The sequence below is a fragment of the Neovison vison genome, chromosome 4, assembly GCF_020171115.1.
Source record: "Neovison vison isolate M4711 chromosome 4, ASM_NN_V1, whole genome shotgun sequence".
Lineage (NCBI taxonomy): Eukaryota > Metazoa > Chordata > Mammalia > Carnivora > Mustelidae > Neogale > Neogale vison.
In genome coordinates, this window is record NC_058094.1 from 4,933,632 (window position 1) to 4,950,228 (window position 16,597).

At 46.7% G+C, this 16,597-nt stretch overlaps 1 protein-coding gene across 5 annotated transcripts in view; it reads left to right on the forward strand.

The window, feature by feature from the left end:
• FAM135B (family with sequence similarity 135 member B) overlaps positions 1–16,597 on the forward strand; it is a 278,086-nt gene that overhangs the window by 250,388 nt on the left and 11,101 nt on the right. For all 5 annotated transcript variants that reach the window (XM_044244899.1, XM_044244898.1, XM_044244901.1 and 2 more), the window contains 3 exons: positions 4,479–4,633; positions 9,780–11,772; positions 13,585–13,751. In XM_044244899.1, coding sequence (XP_044100834.1) covers positions 4,479–4,633; positions 9,780–11,772; positions 13,585–13,751 — 2,315 coding nt within the window. The remainder of the gene's footprint in view (positions 1–4,478; positions 4,634–9,779; positions 11,773–13,584; positions 13,752–16,597) is intronic.

The window sequence follows — 16,597 nt, forward strand, 5'->3', positions numbered from 1 at the left end:
GAGTGTTTGGGGAGCAGCAGGAAGACAAGTGTAGCTGTAATGGAGTGAGCAGGAAGGAGAGGGGAGGGAGGCAGGGCCAGGGAGGTGGGTAGGGACCAGCCGCTATGGGACTTTATGGATCAGGACACTTATGGACAGAATTCAGGACAGAATGTCCTTATGGACAGAATTCATGTCCTTGTGGACAGACTTTGCACCATGATGGTTATGATTAAGGCCTTTTTAAAAAGCCAACAAATAGTATGGTGGAAAGACCTGATCTCAAACTTACACACATGGCTTGAAATCTCAGTCCTGGATCTTACAAGGTTTGTGACATCGACCAGTTACTCCTCCTCCTTCGGAGGTTGCTGACATGTAACACGGAGAGTCCTTCTTTCAACAGTTGTCCACTCAGTGCTGACTATGGGCCCGACACTCTTCCAGGCATTAGGTAACCAGCAGTGACCAAGACAGACAAATCCGATATCTCGTGGGGCTTATATTTTAAGAGCAGAAGGCACATAATTAAATAACTGTGATACACACACAGTAAATAGCAATGAGAAATATGTCAGTGTGGTAAGAATGGAGAATGCATTTCCTTTGAGCTGTCACAGGAGGGCCCCTGAGAAGATGACATGGGGCCAGAGGTCTGAAGCAGGTACGAACTGAGCCCTGCAAATTCCCAGGAGACCAGAACACCTGTCTCATAGAGCAGCTGTAGAGAAACTGAGTAGTGCCCACCAGTGGATATTAACCTGTAGGGTCAGGCATACACAAGGTTAGAAGCAATATTATTCAGGAAGAAGTAAACTTTTACTTAGGTCATTAAGAGTAAGAGGTATAGAACCGAAAGGGGCATTTTATGTCAGATTGAGAAAGTTACAGGAGGGAAGGGACAGAATGCTCTGAACAGGGTTTCATCTAGATGGAGGTAGCGAGCCGGTGTGAGGCCTGCTAGCAAGTGTGCACTGGCCTGGGTGTACCCACTGGGGGGCGGAGCTGGAGAGGGAAGGTCTGTGTAGGAGACAGAGCCACCCCCCACATCAGGATGGACAAGTGGACATACAAGGTGGCCCCAGAGACATTCATCTGTCAAGACCATCAAGTTCAAGACCCATCTCCTTCAAGCTCAAAGCAGATTATGTTTCTCGAACAGTGGGGCACGGTCATTTAGTACTGTGACATCCATGTCGTGGGACTGAGACAGCACTTCTACATGAAATAGGATAGGTTGGGACAGGATGGAATAGGGAGTAGGTTCGGATGTGTTTCGGAAACCCTTGCTTCGGTGTGTGTTTCTGGGAGCCTGTGGTGGTACTGGGTGGCCGTGTAGCATGGAGGCTGTTTCTTGCCGTGGATCGCAGTATGTTCAATGCAGTGTCGCAGTGTTTGGAAATCCTTTAGAACTGGTTCGTAGCAAGCGTGTGTTTGATCGTCTCTCTCTTCTGCTTTCCCCGGGTCTAACCTGTGCTCTTCACACAGAAAGGAGGGGCTCAGTTGAGAGCTTCTCGAATGACTGCATGCAGAAGTGTTCATGCGCCGGAAGACCCATCCTGGGGATCTAACCCCTGTAACCATGACACTTGATTGATCACTCTGCCTTTTAGGTTCTTCTGTTCTAATAAGTATAATGCTAATTTTTAAAAAATCACTTACTCTACAAGACACCACGTCTATAGTGTTGAACACACGAGGCACCCTCCCTGCTTTCCTGGTGCTGTGTCTGTGGAGATGCCTTGGGTAAGAAGTCCAGCTAAGTTCTCTCCTGTGTTGGCTCACTGAATGCCCTTGCTAACTCTGTGAGCTAGAAACTGTATCCGTATTTCCCTGAAGAAGAGACTGGGAAAACCTCGGCTCAGAGAGGTTAGGTAACTTATCTTAGACCACACAGCAAGCATGTGATGCACACACAGATCCGCTAGTCCAAATCCCACACTCGTAGCGTCCTTATAGTGTATCATATATAGCTGTGATTCCTCTGTATAGTGGTGAACGTCACCCTAAGAAGCTGAATCTGGACTTCTCAACCTCCAAAATGGAAGTGTCAGCATGTTGCTGGCTGTACTCCCAGAGACAGGGACATGAATAGGTGATGTCCTGGGCCCTGGAAGCTCCAGGTAGCAGGTCTCTATCACTTGTCCTCCTCCCCTGAAGTGTTATGCCTGTTGCCTAGCATCTCCCAGTTCCCCACGCAGCCCCTGGCCACCACTCTTTTATTTTTCTGACTCTGAATTTGACTATTTTCGATCCCTTCTGTAAATGGACTCACACAGTATTTGTCCTCGTAAGTCCGACTTCTTTGGCTTTGCATCATGCTCTCAAGGTTTGTCCACATTGTCACTGAGGACAAGGTTTCTTCTTTTTTTAAGGCTGAATGATAATATCCCATCGTTCTGCATTTTCTTTATCCTTTTTCTCTTCACGGACACTCAGCGTGTCTCCATAGCCAAGCTGTAGTGACTAGAGCTCCTGTGCACCTGAGAGGGCACGGATCTCTTAGAGACCCTAATTTCCATGCTTTTGGATAAATATCCAGAAGCAGGATTGCCAGATCGTATGGTGCTTCTATTTTTAGATTTCTGCAGGACTTCCATACTGTTTTCCGCAGCAGCTGTGAAGCTTTGTGTCCTCACCAGCAGCGTCCAAGACCTCCACCGTGTCTACATCCTCACCAATGCTTGCTTTTCCTTGGTTTTAAGAATAGCCACCCTAGGTGTGAGGTGACCAAATTGTGTACGTGCTCTAGAATTTGTAGTCATTTGTTTAAACACATCCTCACCATTGTTTTAGGTACTCGGTCACATTCACAAAGTCCCAAAGTCAAGAAGCCACCTTCTGGCAGGAGGTCATTGGCTGCATAAGGAAACCCGGACCAGACTGTCCAGCACCTCTCCTACTGGGCGATGGTTCCTTGATTAATCACCTGATTTATCCATGACTGTGAGGTCTATAGGTCCAGAACCAAGTTTCCATCTGGGAGGTATCGCCCTTGCCTGGGGCCGGGTCCTCCACCTACGGGTGTCCAGTCAGCGAGCGTACTAGTGTAATAAACTAAGAACTGGACCACAAGTTCCAGGTTCAGATGATAGCTAGGAAGCGTAGGATTGATTGCAACAAAAGTCCATTTAAATATTGAGGGAAAGGTTCACAATATTAGGAAGCTGCTACAGGCATCATGGCTTTGAGGAAGAGAATAAACACATTGCTTACCCTTTTCCTTTTTTTTTTTTAGAGACAGGCAGGGCAGAGAGCAAGGGGGAGGGGCACACAAGTTGTGCGCTTGCCCTCACAACCCCGAGATCGCAATCTAAGCCAAAACCAAGAGTCAGCCACTTAACTGACTGAGCTGCCCAGACGTCTCACATCGCTTGTCCGGTTCGATCATAGGTTAAAATGCAGGTGAAAAGTAAGAAAGAAATGAAATAGTCGTATTTCATATGTATATTCAAAATACACATACAAAGTATCCTATGTGCATTCCATACATTTGTTCCCAGGAGTGCAGAATGAGAATTGTGCCTAGGCTTGTGTGCAGTTCTGCCACTATGAGCGGTTCTGTGGGAGCAGGTGACCTGCATGGCTGAGGAGTGATGTGGGGGCGTCCAGAGGTCAGGCTGCTCTAAAAGCAGTGACAGTCAGACAGACAGACACACAGGAACTACGTATGTGCAATTCTTCTCCCAGACTCCCCAGCCCGCTAAGGCTTCTCCTCTGGTTTAAGAGGGACGGAGGTGGAACGGGGGGAATGACGGCGCGAGAACATTCCTCCTTCGTGGCAGGACATCAACTCCTTCTGCAGGGACCTGAGAGGGGAGTAAACGTTTCCCACGATCCCGTCTTTGGAATGGCCATTACTGATGATTTCAAGCTCCGCAGTCCAATTCTTGCTGGTGGAAGGGGGTTTGACTTAGGGAGGAAGAATATGGGGCATTTTAAAATCCCGCATGGAGGAATCAAAACTCACGGTTCCTGAGCTAGGGGCACTTACATGCTAATGCAGGATGCTGGTGTCCACACAGTAAGCAATGATGCAAGAAAAACAAAAAACAAAAACAAAACAAAACAAAATCTTAAATGGTCCTTAATACAAATGCCACAACATAGGATTCGGACCCTAAGTGCTATAAGAGATTAGAAAAGCAAGAGTAGAGGATACAGAGCAGGAAGTTTTTCCTCCTAAGTACTAATTTAAGATTCCTAGCCATTTAGAAGCTCAGCTCCTGTTGCCCTGGAAAGGCATTTACTGCAGATCACTGAAACAGAACGTGATACGGGTCCCTGATCATGCGATCTATGAGCTCTGGGCTGGGTGCCCCCCCACTGGGGCTGGGTAGGTGTCTGGGAAAAAGGAAGAGAGGATGGACAGACGGGGAGTGGATGGTCAGAGCCTGCTGAGTGTTTTCTGGATGTGTTTTGGGGATCGGGAGATGAGGCAATGATTCTTTCCACATTTAAAACTTGCTCCGATGCTCACCCACTGTGTGTGTCCCCAGGATACAGACCCACAGCCAGCTGTCTCTGGACATCCGAAACTCCGAGTACCTCACCACCATGCCCCCGCTGCCCGCGGAGTGCCTGGACATCGACGGCGACTGGAACACCCTGCCGGTTATCTTTGAGGACAGATATGTGGACTGCCCTGCCACAGGTTGGTCTTTGTTGTAGAAAGACTCAAGACTAAGGCTTCTCGCTGGGTCCCAGTCGGCTGCCCTCCTTATGTTCCAACAGCAGGGGAACCAAACCAAGGAAGGGATTTGTCAGTTCATGGAGGAGACGCGAACCCTCCAACTACACTAGTTATTTCAGATGACCTTATGTTGGTGCCATTGACAAATCAACACAACCGAAGGGTCGTCGTGGTAGAGACCCCCTTCCTGACTCCCCCAGGGTCAAATCCTTGCAAGTGGCTCAATGTTCTCCCCTGGGAAATTCCCATATCCCCTCACCCTGGGCAAAGGATGGCCATCCTTTTGTACCTCAGTGATACAACTCATATATAAAGTCATTACTTATTGAACTTTGGGGACATCCAGGTCAGATTCCTACAGAGCGCTTGCTTCATGTCTCGAGAAAGCAGGCTGCATCCACGATTGGATTTGTGGATGAGCCGTTCCGCTGGGAGGAAAAGACAGTGTGTTGGTGTGTTGGTCTCCCCACCGTGGTCTGTCTTGTTGGGCTGTGCAGTGTGTTTGGGCACTGACAGGTCAGTGGGAGATCAGCCTGGTACCCACGGGGCATTCCATGGGTGTTCATCTTGTCTGCTCCCACAGCCCGGCTGCTGGAAACCTAAAGCTATCACAGCTGAAGTAGACCCACGATCCCTTAAAGGGCCAGAAAACAGCTAGTTGGAAGTTTTACATGTTTCCTCTTTTGAATCCTATTAGAAACAAAACGAAACAAACAAACAAACAAAACCCGTAAGCCCTATTTCACAGACAGAAGCTGAAGCACGATGAATAAAGGTATGTAGTAAAGACGCAGCTTATAAAAGCCGACTTTCAAAGCAAGTCCTTTCAGCTCCAACGTCCAGAGTCTGCCCTGCTTTCTCTTTGAGAGGCGTTTCAAACTGTGATGCTGGGATGCCCATCATTTAAATTAGGCACCACTTAAATTTCAGAGTTTCTGCAGGCAGAGATTTGTAGGATCTTTTTCAAAAGTCAAGGCGACTTCCAAGGACAGTCCAACTTTGTGACGGAGAGATCTACTGAATTCTCCGTTGTGCCCTGACATCTAGCGTCAACCCTGGGTATGACAGCGGGAAGGGACGCATGCTGGAGATGGCCACCTCCCCAGCTGCTCAAAAAACACTTACTACTTTGCACCAAGGCTGTGCGTGTGTGTGTGTGTGTGCGCGCGCACGCTCTTATCTTCATTATAGTTATATACTATAGCTACAGAACATTGAATAGGTAGAGAAGAAATTTACAATAAGTCCCCTTGATCAGACCCTCAGTTGTCACTGCTAGGCTTCCTTGCAGAAGATCTTGAGTCTATTTTCCTTTACAGGTGAATAGATACTCTAATGGGTGCAAATTTCAGTCCTACAAGTCACACATACAATTATACTGCATATCTTTATTTTTTTATAAAACTTCGCATCTCCTGAGCCCATCCGTTCTGCCACACCTGCTGGGAATTCGGCCTTGGCTTTGGTGGGTGTCCCTGCTGGGTCTTCCTTCTCTGCCGCCCTTCACGTTGGTGCTCTAGACTTGGACATGGCTTGGGGTCATCTTTCTGGGGCCTTTTGCCCGTGCAGGGTCCTCGAAGTCTCCTATTGTCTATCTCTGTGTTTTAACGGAAGCATCTCTTGCAGCTCCTGGAAGGTATTAGGGACAGGGAACTTGAATGAGTCTACGGCTCTAGCACTAAGGATCCCATCTTCCGAGAAGGACCCCAGGACAGTTGCTCTGAGAGGGCTGGCTGTTCCCCAAGACTTCTCTTTACAGACCTCTTACCCGTCTCTTCCCTTTTCCCAAGAGTACTTCCCCACTCAAAACGTTTCTTGACCTTCTTTCTTCCTTCGCAATGTGTTCTGATGATTCTTTAATCTCTGAGCAAAAGCGTTAGCAAATAAAGAACTGTTTCCCTTTTCCTCCAGGGGTTGGTGACCTTAATGTGATTTGCAATGAGGTCGTCCAATTTGCATTGCATCGTTTCAGCATGGTGAAGAAAGGGAAACAAAAGAGTCCCATTTCCAAATTAAGAACAGTAATATGGATTCATGGTCTGCTGCAGCACATGGGTAGATGCCTACTGTGTCCCAGACCCTTGTAAATTCTGTCCTTAGTGTCTGCAGTTCTTTCTCCCCGGGACCCCTTACTCCTCTGTCCCAAAGCAGTTGAACCTTCTACCCAAGGGCCTTAACAGTTGGCCAGCCCACCTCAGCTGGAATCTTTGCTCCAGCCGTTAGTGACTGTGAAACTGGGCACAAGGAATTGTAATTTCTATCCCGTAGGCCTCCTGTGAGCCGCGGGTAGTGCATCCACAGACCACTTAAGAGTGACCTGCACAAAGGGAGCCACGGATGTGTGTCGGCAGATAAGGGTCCTGGGCTAATGACTAAACCCATTCTTTCGGAATTCGATCCCCTACTATTCTCCTTTTCCCGCAGCTGGGGTCATGAAGCTAGTGCTGCTATTCTGACCGTCTTCCTCCTCGCGGGCCTTTCTGTGTCCTGTCTGCAACTGTCAGTATAGATCACAGGCATCTTGCATCTGTGGTCCGAGAACCTGCGCATCCCCCTGCCTGTGATGTAAAGACCTGACTCATCACTCGGACGGGGTGCTCGGGCCGTCCAGGCTGTGGCTTCCCTCCCCCCGCTGACTCCAGGCCCATCTCACGCCCACACCCCTCACCCTTGCTCCGTCCACATGGGACCTAACGGATACCTGGCCAGACTGTGCACCCCAGGCTTCTGGGGCTTGGCCCTTGCTGTTCTGTCTGCCTCGTGTGGCTCATTAACTCCCTCTCTGAAGAACCCGGTTCACGTTCTCCAGGATACAGCCCACATGCTTCCAGCAGGAGGCCAATTGTACTGCACGTCATATGCTTCCCAGTATTTTGAAATCCCTTAGAGACGGAGACCAGTTCATTTTTATAACTGATCCCCACTTTCCCTCTCCCTAACCCATGGCCTAATATAAGGCTGTTGCATAGAGTCAGCCCATGCATTATTCATGGATTAAATAACATTGATGTTGTGGTTTTTTTTCAAACCAATTTAAGTAGTTAGTGAGAGTAATCGCCTTTGTTCTGTTGCATTTCCGTTCTATTCTCAATTCATTTTACGGACACAGATCCTTGTGTGGCGGCCGCGCTGTTAGCCGTGGGCACGCCGGTGCTCCTACTTTGTAACCCTTCTCTCCGGTGGGGACAGGAAATTCACAGGTGGACTGTGTGGTGCTGGCAGAAGAGTATGTGTGTGGAGGGGACTTGGGGAGGGGACGTGGGGACTTTGCTCAGAGAACCTCTAACCCCCTGTTGGTTATGGGAAAGGCCCCAGAGAAAGAGAAATTTGCTCAGTCCCAAGATCTGAAGAACCTACCCACATAAAGAAGAGACCCGTTATTTCCCGATCTTTGTTCTGATCTTGGACCCAGTCGTCAATGCCACCCCGAGGTGTGAGCCGGTGATGTGGTTTGTAAGTTTCTCAGGGGTTCACCTCACAACATCCGATAGTGGTTATAGGCCTTCAACTTCTGTGAAAACCATCCAAAGGATTTAAAAGTTTTAAAGAAAATAAAAGCCCAGTCCCCTCTTTTTTTGTTTGGGGTATGTGGACATGGAGTAACGTATCAGATGGCTTTTCTCAGCGATCTGAGGGAGACTCTTGTTTTCTTCTCTTTATGCTTTATTAGAAGGAAAAGAAAGAGAAAGTGAGAGGGAGGAGAAGCAGCAGGAGGGGTGGGAAGAGGGATGAGAGGAGAAGGAGCAGGAGGAGGACAGGAGAAAAAGAGAAGACAAAAGAAAAGAGAGACAGGAAGGAGAGATAGGATAAGAGAGACAGTAGCTTACCCTATAGAAAAACGCGTGGACCCCGCCGTCCCACCGGGAGGATCAGATCGATGCGGGAGCCTCTGTGATTTGAACGCCGTGCAGGATAACTGCCCTGGTGACGAGCTCAGACTTGGAGGGTTTCTGTCCAGAAGCAGGAATCTGTCCTCCCCCTGTGACAGTTCCCATCATCACTGTCCTGTGAGCCATGTCTCTGAGGCCTGCTGGTCGCCGTGAATCCGCCTACCGAGAGCTGAGCAACGTGAGCTCGAAGGGGAAAAACAAAAACAAAAACAACTTATTTAAGTCCTGTCATTGCTCAAGGCCTCACGGCTGGCGGCTGCCCATGTCCGGAGCAGAGAGCAAGTCTTCCTGGGTCCAAAGCTCTTTCTACAATGTAAATACTATACAGGATACAGAGAAATGTTTTAATAGGTGTAAGTAGTAATTGTTAAAACTGGTTTGATAAGGAAAAGGCAAATCATGAATTATAGTATTTGACAGTTTTACATTAGTACAGGGTGATTCAGACACGAATTACCTGGTGTTACGTCAAAGAGGTTAGGGCACAGCCTCTGATAAGATGCCCTCATGTCAGTCAAAAGCTTGGGGGTTTCTAGGCCACCTGACCTCCTGGCCAATTGGCTACTAATTCAGGGGGTCCCACTACTCCCTCTGGTTCAATGATTTGCTAGAACAATTCACAGAACTCAGGAAAGTGCTCTGCCTAGGATTACCATTTTAATATAAAGGAAATAAATAAAGACCAGCCAAAACAATACCCTAGTAGAGCAAGGTCTGGAAGGGTTCCAAACATAAAGATCCCAAGACCCCAGGACTGGTCTTCCTGGCAAATCAATGTGTATTGTCCCCTTGGGAAGCTTCCTCAAGCCCCAGGGTCCACAGGTTTTATTGGGGTTTCATGATATAGGCATGGCTGTTTGAATCATTGGCTTCATGATTGAACCATTCTCCCCAGAGCTCATACTGATACTATGGGGCTCAAAGTTCTGACCAAATAGTCTTTCTGGCACAGCCAGCCCTCATCCTGACTCATCTCCTTAGCATAAACTACTAAAGACTAAAGGACTGATCATGAGTCACCTGGTTAGTAACCAATAACAGAGACCCTTCCATCACTTGGGAAATTCCATGAATACAGTGGTTGTCCCCCAAGAACCAGGAACAAAGTTCAGCCAAATGTTTTATTATACAGTCAGGCTTTTGGATAGTTTTTGGACATAGGTTCTTAATCTATAATACATTTTTCTTTCTTTATTTCTTTCTTCTTCTTTTCGTAGGGCACAATTTGAGTATTTACCCTAATTTTGACGTTCCGACAAGTCCTGCAATAATGAATCTAAACAACAGAGAAGAGAACCTTACTGTAAATAAAAAATCACCTTTCAGGGAAGAGCTTGTCTTGCCCACCATGAAACCACCCCAGGTGGACTCTGATACAGAAGTTATTAGATGTCCAGAGCCAGAGGACAAAGTAATCACACCACAATGTACGGACACGTGCTCCGAATCTCAGGTGTATCTGACAATTGGTGAATGCCAGAACAAAGCAGGTTTGCGTGAAGAGGAATGCTGGACTGGCCAGAGATCTGATGTTGGAACACATTCACTGGCAGATGAGGACCCACCCAGAAGGAGTCCAGGTCCAGAGGATGGCCAGGCCCCGGCACTCACCTACATTGATGTGAAATCTAGCAATAAGAGGCCTTGTAGTGTGGAGCCCACAGTGGTCATTAGTGCTCAGCAGGAGAATGAGCACTCTGCAGATAGCTGTGAATCGGACAGAGCTGTACCAGACCAAGAGGTAGCTGGGGGAGGTCACCAAAATGCCATCCTTTCAGAGAAAACAACACTGCATGAGTTAAGTACTCTAGGAAAGGTTGCAGACCAGGAGGGCAAGATGGCACTGCTGAGTCTGAAACTCCTCCCCTCCGAGCCCTGTGATCCACTAAACTCAACTTTGAGGGATCCCTTGGATGTTAGGGCTTCCCCAAAAGACCCTCACTCAGAGGAGCAGGAAGAAGTGTCGGTGCTCTCTGGGGTCATCAAGAGATCTTCTTCCATCATCTCCGATTCAGGCATTGAGAGCGAGCCAAGCTCTGTTGCCTGGTCCGAGGCACGAAGCAGGGCCCTGGAGTTACCCAGTGACCGGGAAGTCTTGCACCATCTGGTTCGAAGGCATGCTCTGCACAGGAACTCCTTAGAGGGTGGACACACAGAGAGCAATACGAGTTTGCCGAGTGGGATCCAGGCATCTCTCACCTCCATTAGCTCTTTGCCCTTTGAGGAGGAAGAACGGGAGTTGGCGCTCACCAAGTTGACCAAGTCTGTGTCTGCACCCCAAATCAGTAGCCCAGAGGAGTCTGCTGAAGACACAGACACCATGCAGCAAGGTGGGGATCTTGCTGAAAGTCCAGCCATACCAATGGAGAGTGTAGATTCCCCGGGATCCAGAATCCCGGATGCTGGGGCAGACCATTCCCTTGTGCAGGTGGTTTCAGGTGCTGATGGCCAGCAGGTCCCCGGTTACATAGACATCCCCAAAGGTACAGAGAGTCAGTCTGATCCTCAAGAACCTTCTTGTCTTGATGGGAGGACTGAGAACCTTGTAGGTGTTGAAACCAAATGTCTTAATGTAAAAATACCACGTATCATTGCACTTGAAAACCCTAAGCATGGATCTTATCCTAGAGTACTAAAGGAGACCCCAGAGGGCAAGCCTGAAGACTTGAATGTGGAGAATAATGGTCCTTCCAACAGTAGCATCTCAGATGATGAGACGATTGCCCACCATAAGGTGCCTGAGTGGAACTCTAGGACAGCTGCTGATGCCAGCGACCTGGAGTCCACAGGCGAGCGGAACAGCTCACCAGGCATCGTCGATGATGCAGCTTTTAGCGAAGGAACTCACGCTCGTCTGGAGGCTGGACGTGAAGCAGGCACCGTGGGTTCCACTGTGACTCCCTCCACTCACTCCCAGGTTTTAGGAAACCAAGAGCCAAAGACAGGCAATTCTGTCATGGCGTCTCACCTGGGTTCAGTGGAGACCTTCACTCTGGACAGCCTGAAAGCCGTGGAGGTCGTCAACCTGTCCGTGTCTTGCACTGCCACATGCCTCCCTTTCTCATCTGTGCCCAAGGAGACCCCTGCCCGGGCTGGATTCTCTGCCAAGCAGACCCCATTGCCCATCACTCATCAACCTTTGGGCTCCTTTGGAGTTGTCTCCACCCATTCGAGCAAGTTGGAGGAAGAAGTCAGTGAGAGGATGTACAGGTAAGCTGACGGCTGACTTTCCTACCCAGCAGAGTTCTGGATTCCCCACACATTGCTCAGGTTCATGCATACTATTTCAGTGCTGAGATAGGAGCTACTTTCAGATTTAGATAAAGTATTATATTTATGTCCTACAAGTCAGAGAGAGAGAATAGTAGAGGTGAAATCTACCAGCAAGCCTATCTCTCAAATACAGTCACTGTGTAAGTTCTTCTGCCCTTTTTCTGTGTGCCTGTCTCTAATATTCTTCTTATGCAAAAATAGAGTAATTCTGCACAGACTGCAAGGTTTTTTCAACTTACTATATTGGGAACATTTCTATATGTACCGTGATTTATGAACAAACTCCTTTAGAGAGGGATCCTTGATTTTTTTTAGTTATTATTATGATAAACAACTCCATTATGAATGTCACCATACCTCTATCTTTGCATATTTTGACAGGGCCATTCTTTAAGGGCCTCTGGGGGAGTCTTATTCAGATTTTCTTCCTCAGCCCCTGAGGGTGTCCTGATACAGGTCATTCCTTTGGCAAAGCCAGACCCCGTCCCTTCACCCTCACATTAGGGTTGTATCCATGTTGCTCCCTTATCTATAAACTCTACATTTGATTAAGTATCTATAGCAGCCTTTTATCACTCTTCTGCATAATGCTGAAGAGTTACATATTACTGATACCCACGAGCAAGGTTACACAGGCAGGTGAACTTGGATTCCTTGCTTTATAAAGAACGCTAAGTACCTGTTATGCTCATGGCATAAATTTAATACATAGATAGCAAGCACTGCCCAGTGCCTGGCTTGTAAGGTCACTTACCGTCCTTACAGCCTAATGGGGAGATGGAAAGATGAGAAACGTGAACAAGGGTTAGTTGGGCAAACAGGAGGGTTCCTGTGTGTGTGCAAAGCTGAGTCAGAAGGACTCCATCTGGCTGAGGGCAGCAAGCATGCATAGAGAGGGGGTCAGGGGAATCCTTTTAGAGGTGACCACAGAGCCAATACAAGAGACAGAGTGGTGATGGAGATGATAGGGATGATGGTGATAAGGCTGGTAATAGATCATTTTTTTTAACTATTTAGTTTTGAGTACTGTTCTAAGCATTTTGCATACATTATGTCACTTAACATGCAAAATAGCTTTATGAATTAGATAATGGCGTATTCCCCATTTACAATTGAGGACACCCAGTACAGAGAGGTTAAATGGTTGACTCACAGCTAATAAGTGTCAAAGCTGAGATTCTGACCTTAGCAGTCCCACTTCTGAGTCCAGGTTCTTAATCATCACCTTGTCCGATAATCAGGCAAAGATCATGATAACCCGGTGGGAAACACATTTCAGACAGACCTGAACGCACCAAAGCATGGAAGTAAGCAAACTTTCTTAGTAAGGGAATCCTAAGAAATGTGTTCTCTCTGGAGGCTGGGAGATGCTGCTGAAAAGCAGGTGGAGGCCAAGCCATGGTAGCCTGTGGGCCACCTGGAGAATCTTTCACTCTGGGGAGATCTTTTCTGGGATTGCATGGATCCTTGGAGCTGAATGGAATCTTAGGCGTCCTGTTCCATGCAGGAAGCACATAGAAATCAGTAGAACCCAAACCCCAGAAAACTTTCCGTGGGATACTCTCTTGCCTCCTGGTTGAGAAAAAGCGTCCATCATCAGCATCTCCTGAGGCCTCATATTCTGCCTTTGCTGCTTGCAGATAATTCCTTGTAGATGTTCATCACTCCCATGGCCCAGCCAGCTCAATTCATTTTCTGCTCAACATGGCATATGCAGTGTGGCTTCTGATTAATTAGTGTATTCTCCAGTTTTTATCAGGCCAAAGAAAAATTTAAAAAAGAACTGAAGATTGATGGATTTCTGTACAGTGACTTATCTGTACTAGCTTCTGATATACCGTATTTCCCACCAGAGGAAGAGGAAGAAAATTTAGAAGATGGAATTCACCTGGTAGTCTGTGTCCATGGCCTAGATGGTGAGTCCCCAGAAAGGTTTCCTCCTCAAAATTCTCTACTGTAGAAAATTTATAAGATTTAAGAATGAATTTAAGTCAGGTATGTTTTCAACAGTGTTATTAGTAACCATGGGAGGGCAGCATGCTGGATCTAGGGAAATGACCTGGCCTTGTTCCAAAGGAAGAGATTTCTCTTGCACAAAAATCTGTTGAGTAAATGAAATTCATAAATGAATGCAATAATGCAATGAAGGAATAAATAAATAATGGAATGAATGAAGAAATGGGATGAATAATTAATGAAACTAATGAACAAAAATTAAAAAAAAGGAAAGGAGCAAGTATATGGATAGATGGGTGGATGGATTATTGAAATGAAAATGTCAATGTCAAGGGATATGTGAATAGTTAGAATGTATAGGTTAATGGGTCCCATGAGCCCACAGAACAGGAAAGAAATGGAGAGCAATGAATGTGTGGATACATTTGAGACAGGCTCGGTCTACTGTCCCAAACTGTTTTGTTGTCTATTTTTATTCATTTCTTACTTATGGGGGAATTTTTGCATATCAGATGCTGTACCAAGTTCTGGAGTTGCAGAAACCCAACATGGTTCCTCACCTTAAAAAGTTTTTAATTTCATGAGATCAGCAAATATAGACTGAGAACCAAATGCTATTGAAGAACTATCTCCCACTGATATAGAAGTCCAAGGAAAGAGAATGGGGAGTAGGAAGGGCTCCTTCTCTCCACCCCACCTCCCAAATGACCTAGGACCCTGTGTTAGCTTTCTTTGGTTTCTTTGGTCCATTCAAAGTCTCTGTAAGATACAGAACTTAACTGCTCTGCTGGAAGATCTTGAGGTCCCAGTTCAGTCTGGACCAAAGGCAAGCACATGGTCCTGATTGCCCTTGTAAATTCCAACTTCTCCCTAACTGGCTGAAGGAAGCAGTCAGATCAGCTGGAGGTACAGGTATTTGAGTTCTCCTCAAGCTCAAGGGTATTTGAGTTCTCCTCAAGCTCAAGTTGACATCCTAATTGATACGAAAACTGGAATGTGGAACATGATTTCTGGGAGAATCTTGAAGTCTACTTTATATGGACTCCAATGCATAACTAATGTGAGAGAAGGGAAGAGACTCCTCTAGGGCTTCATGGGTGATGAGAGGAAAACCTGTGCTCCCCATCTTCTGGGGGTCATGTAGTAGGGACTGGTGGTGTGCTATGCTCCCAGGACACACTGTTCTTTTTTTTTTTTAATTGATATAATGTATCATTAGTCCCAGGGGTACAGACCTGTGAATTGCTAGGTTTACACACTTCACAGCACTCACCATAGCACATACCTTCCCCAATGTCCATAACCAACCATCATTTCCCTACCCCCCACTCCTAAGCAAGCCTCAGTTTGTTCCGTGAGATTAAGAGTCTCTTGTGGTTTGTCTTCCTCCCAATCCCATCTTGTTTCATTTTTTCCTTCCCTATCCCCCAAACCCCCATTTTGCCTCTCAACTTCCTCATATCAAGGAGATCATATGATAATTGCCTTTCTCTGATTGACTTATTCCACTCAGCATAATACCCTCTAGTTCCATCCATGGGGTTGCAAATGGCAAGATTTCGTTTCTTTTGATGGCTGCATAGAATTCCATTGTATATATACACAACATCTTCTTTATCCATTCATCTGTTGATGTACATCTAGGTTCTTTCCATAGTTTGGCTATTGTGGCCGTTGCTGCTATAAACATTTGGGTGCACGTGCCCCTTTGGATCATTATATTCCTATCTTAAGGGTAAATACCCAGTAGTGCGATTGCTGGGTCGTAGGGTAGCTCTATTTTCAACTTGTTGAGGAACCTCCATGATGTTTTCCAGAGTGGCTTCACAAGCTCGCATTCCCACCAACAGTGTAGGAGGGTTCCCCTTTCTCCGCATCCTCGCCAGCATCTGTCATTTCCTGACTTGTTAATTTTAGCCATTCTGAGTGGTGTGAGGTGGTATCTCATTGTGGTTTTGATTTTTATTTCCCTGATGCCGAGTGATATGGAGCACTTTTTCATGTGTCTGTTGGCCATCCGGATGTCTTCTTTGCAGAAATGTCTGTTCATGTCCTCTGCCCATTTCTTTTTTTTTTTTTTAATTTATTTATTTATTTTCAGCATAACAGTATTCATTATTTTTTCACCACATCCAGTGCTCCATGCAATCCGTGCCCTCTATAATACCCACCACCTGGTACCCCAACGTCTCACCAGCCCCCCACCACTTCCAACCCCTCAGATTGTTTTTCAGAGTCCATAGTCTCTCATGGTTCACCTCCCCTTCCAATTTACCCCAACTTCTTGATTGGATTATTTGTTCTTTCTGATAGAATGGGAGAAGATATTTGCAAACGACGTATCAGATAAAGGGCTAGTATCCAAAAATCTGTAAAGAATTTATCAAACACACTGTTCTTTATATCCTTAATTCCCAATCTTGGGGCTAATGCATTTCACTGGCTGGCTCTATGCCGTGGGTACTGGGATGCTTGGTCAACAGGTGTACTTGGCAAAGTGTCAGATAATCCAGTCGTAAATGATACATTGTGGGTGAGGAGGAAGGGGAGGAAGAAGAGAAGGAGGAACAGCCTTGGTGTATCACTCATCAGAGGCCAGGCACCGTTCTAGATGCTGAACGTTCATTACCGTCATCAATCCTCACAACATCTATGTAGAACAGGTGGTATTGTTGTCCCATTGTTACTGGGGAAACTGCAAAAGAGGCCAGCTAAGGAACTTGGGTTAAGTCCCCATCGCTAATGTGGTTGAGCCAAGATTAAAACCCAGCTATCAGCCTCCAGAGCCCTTGGTTTCATTCTGCCT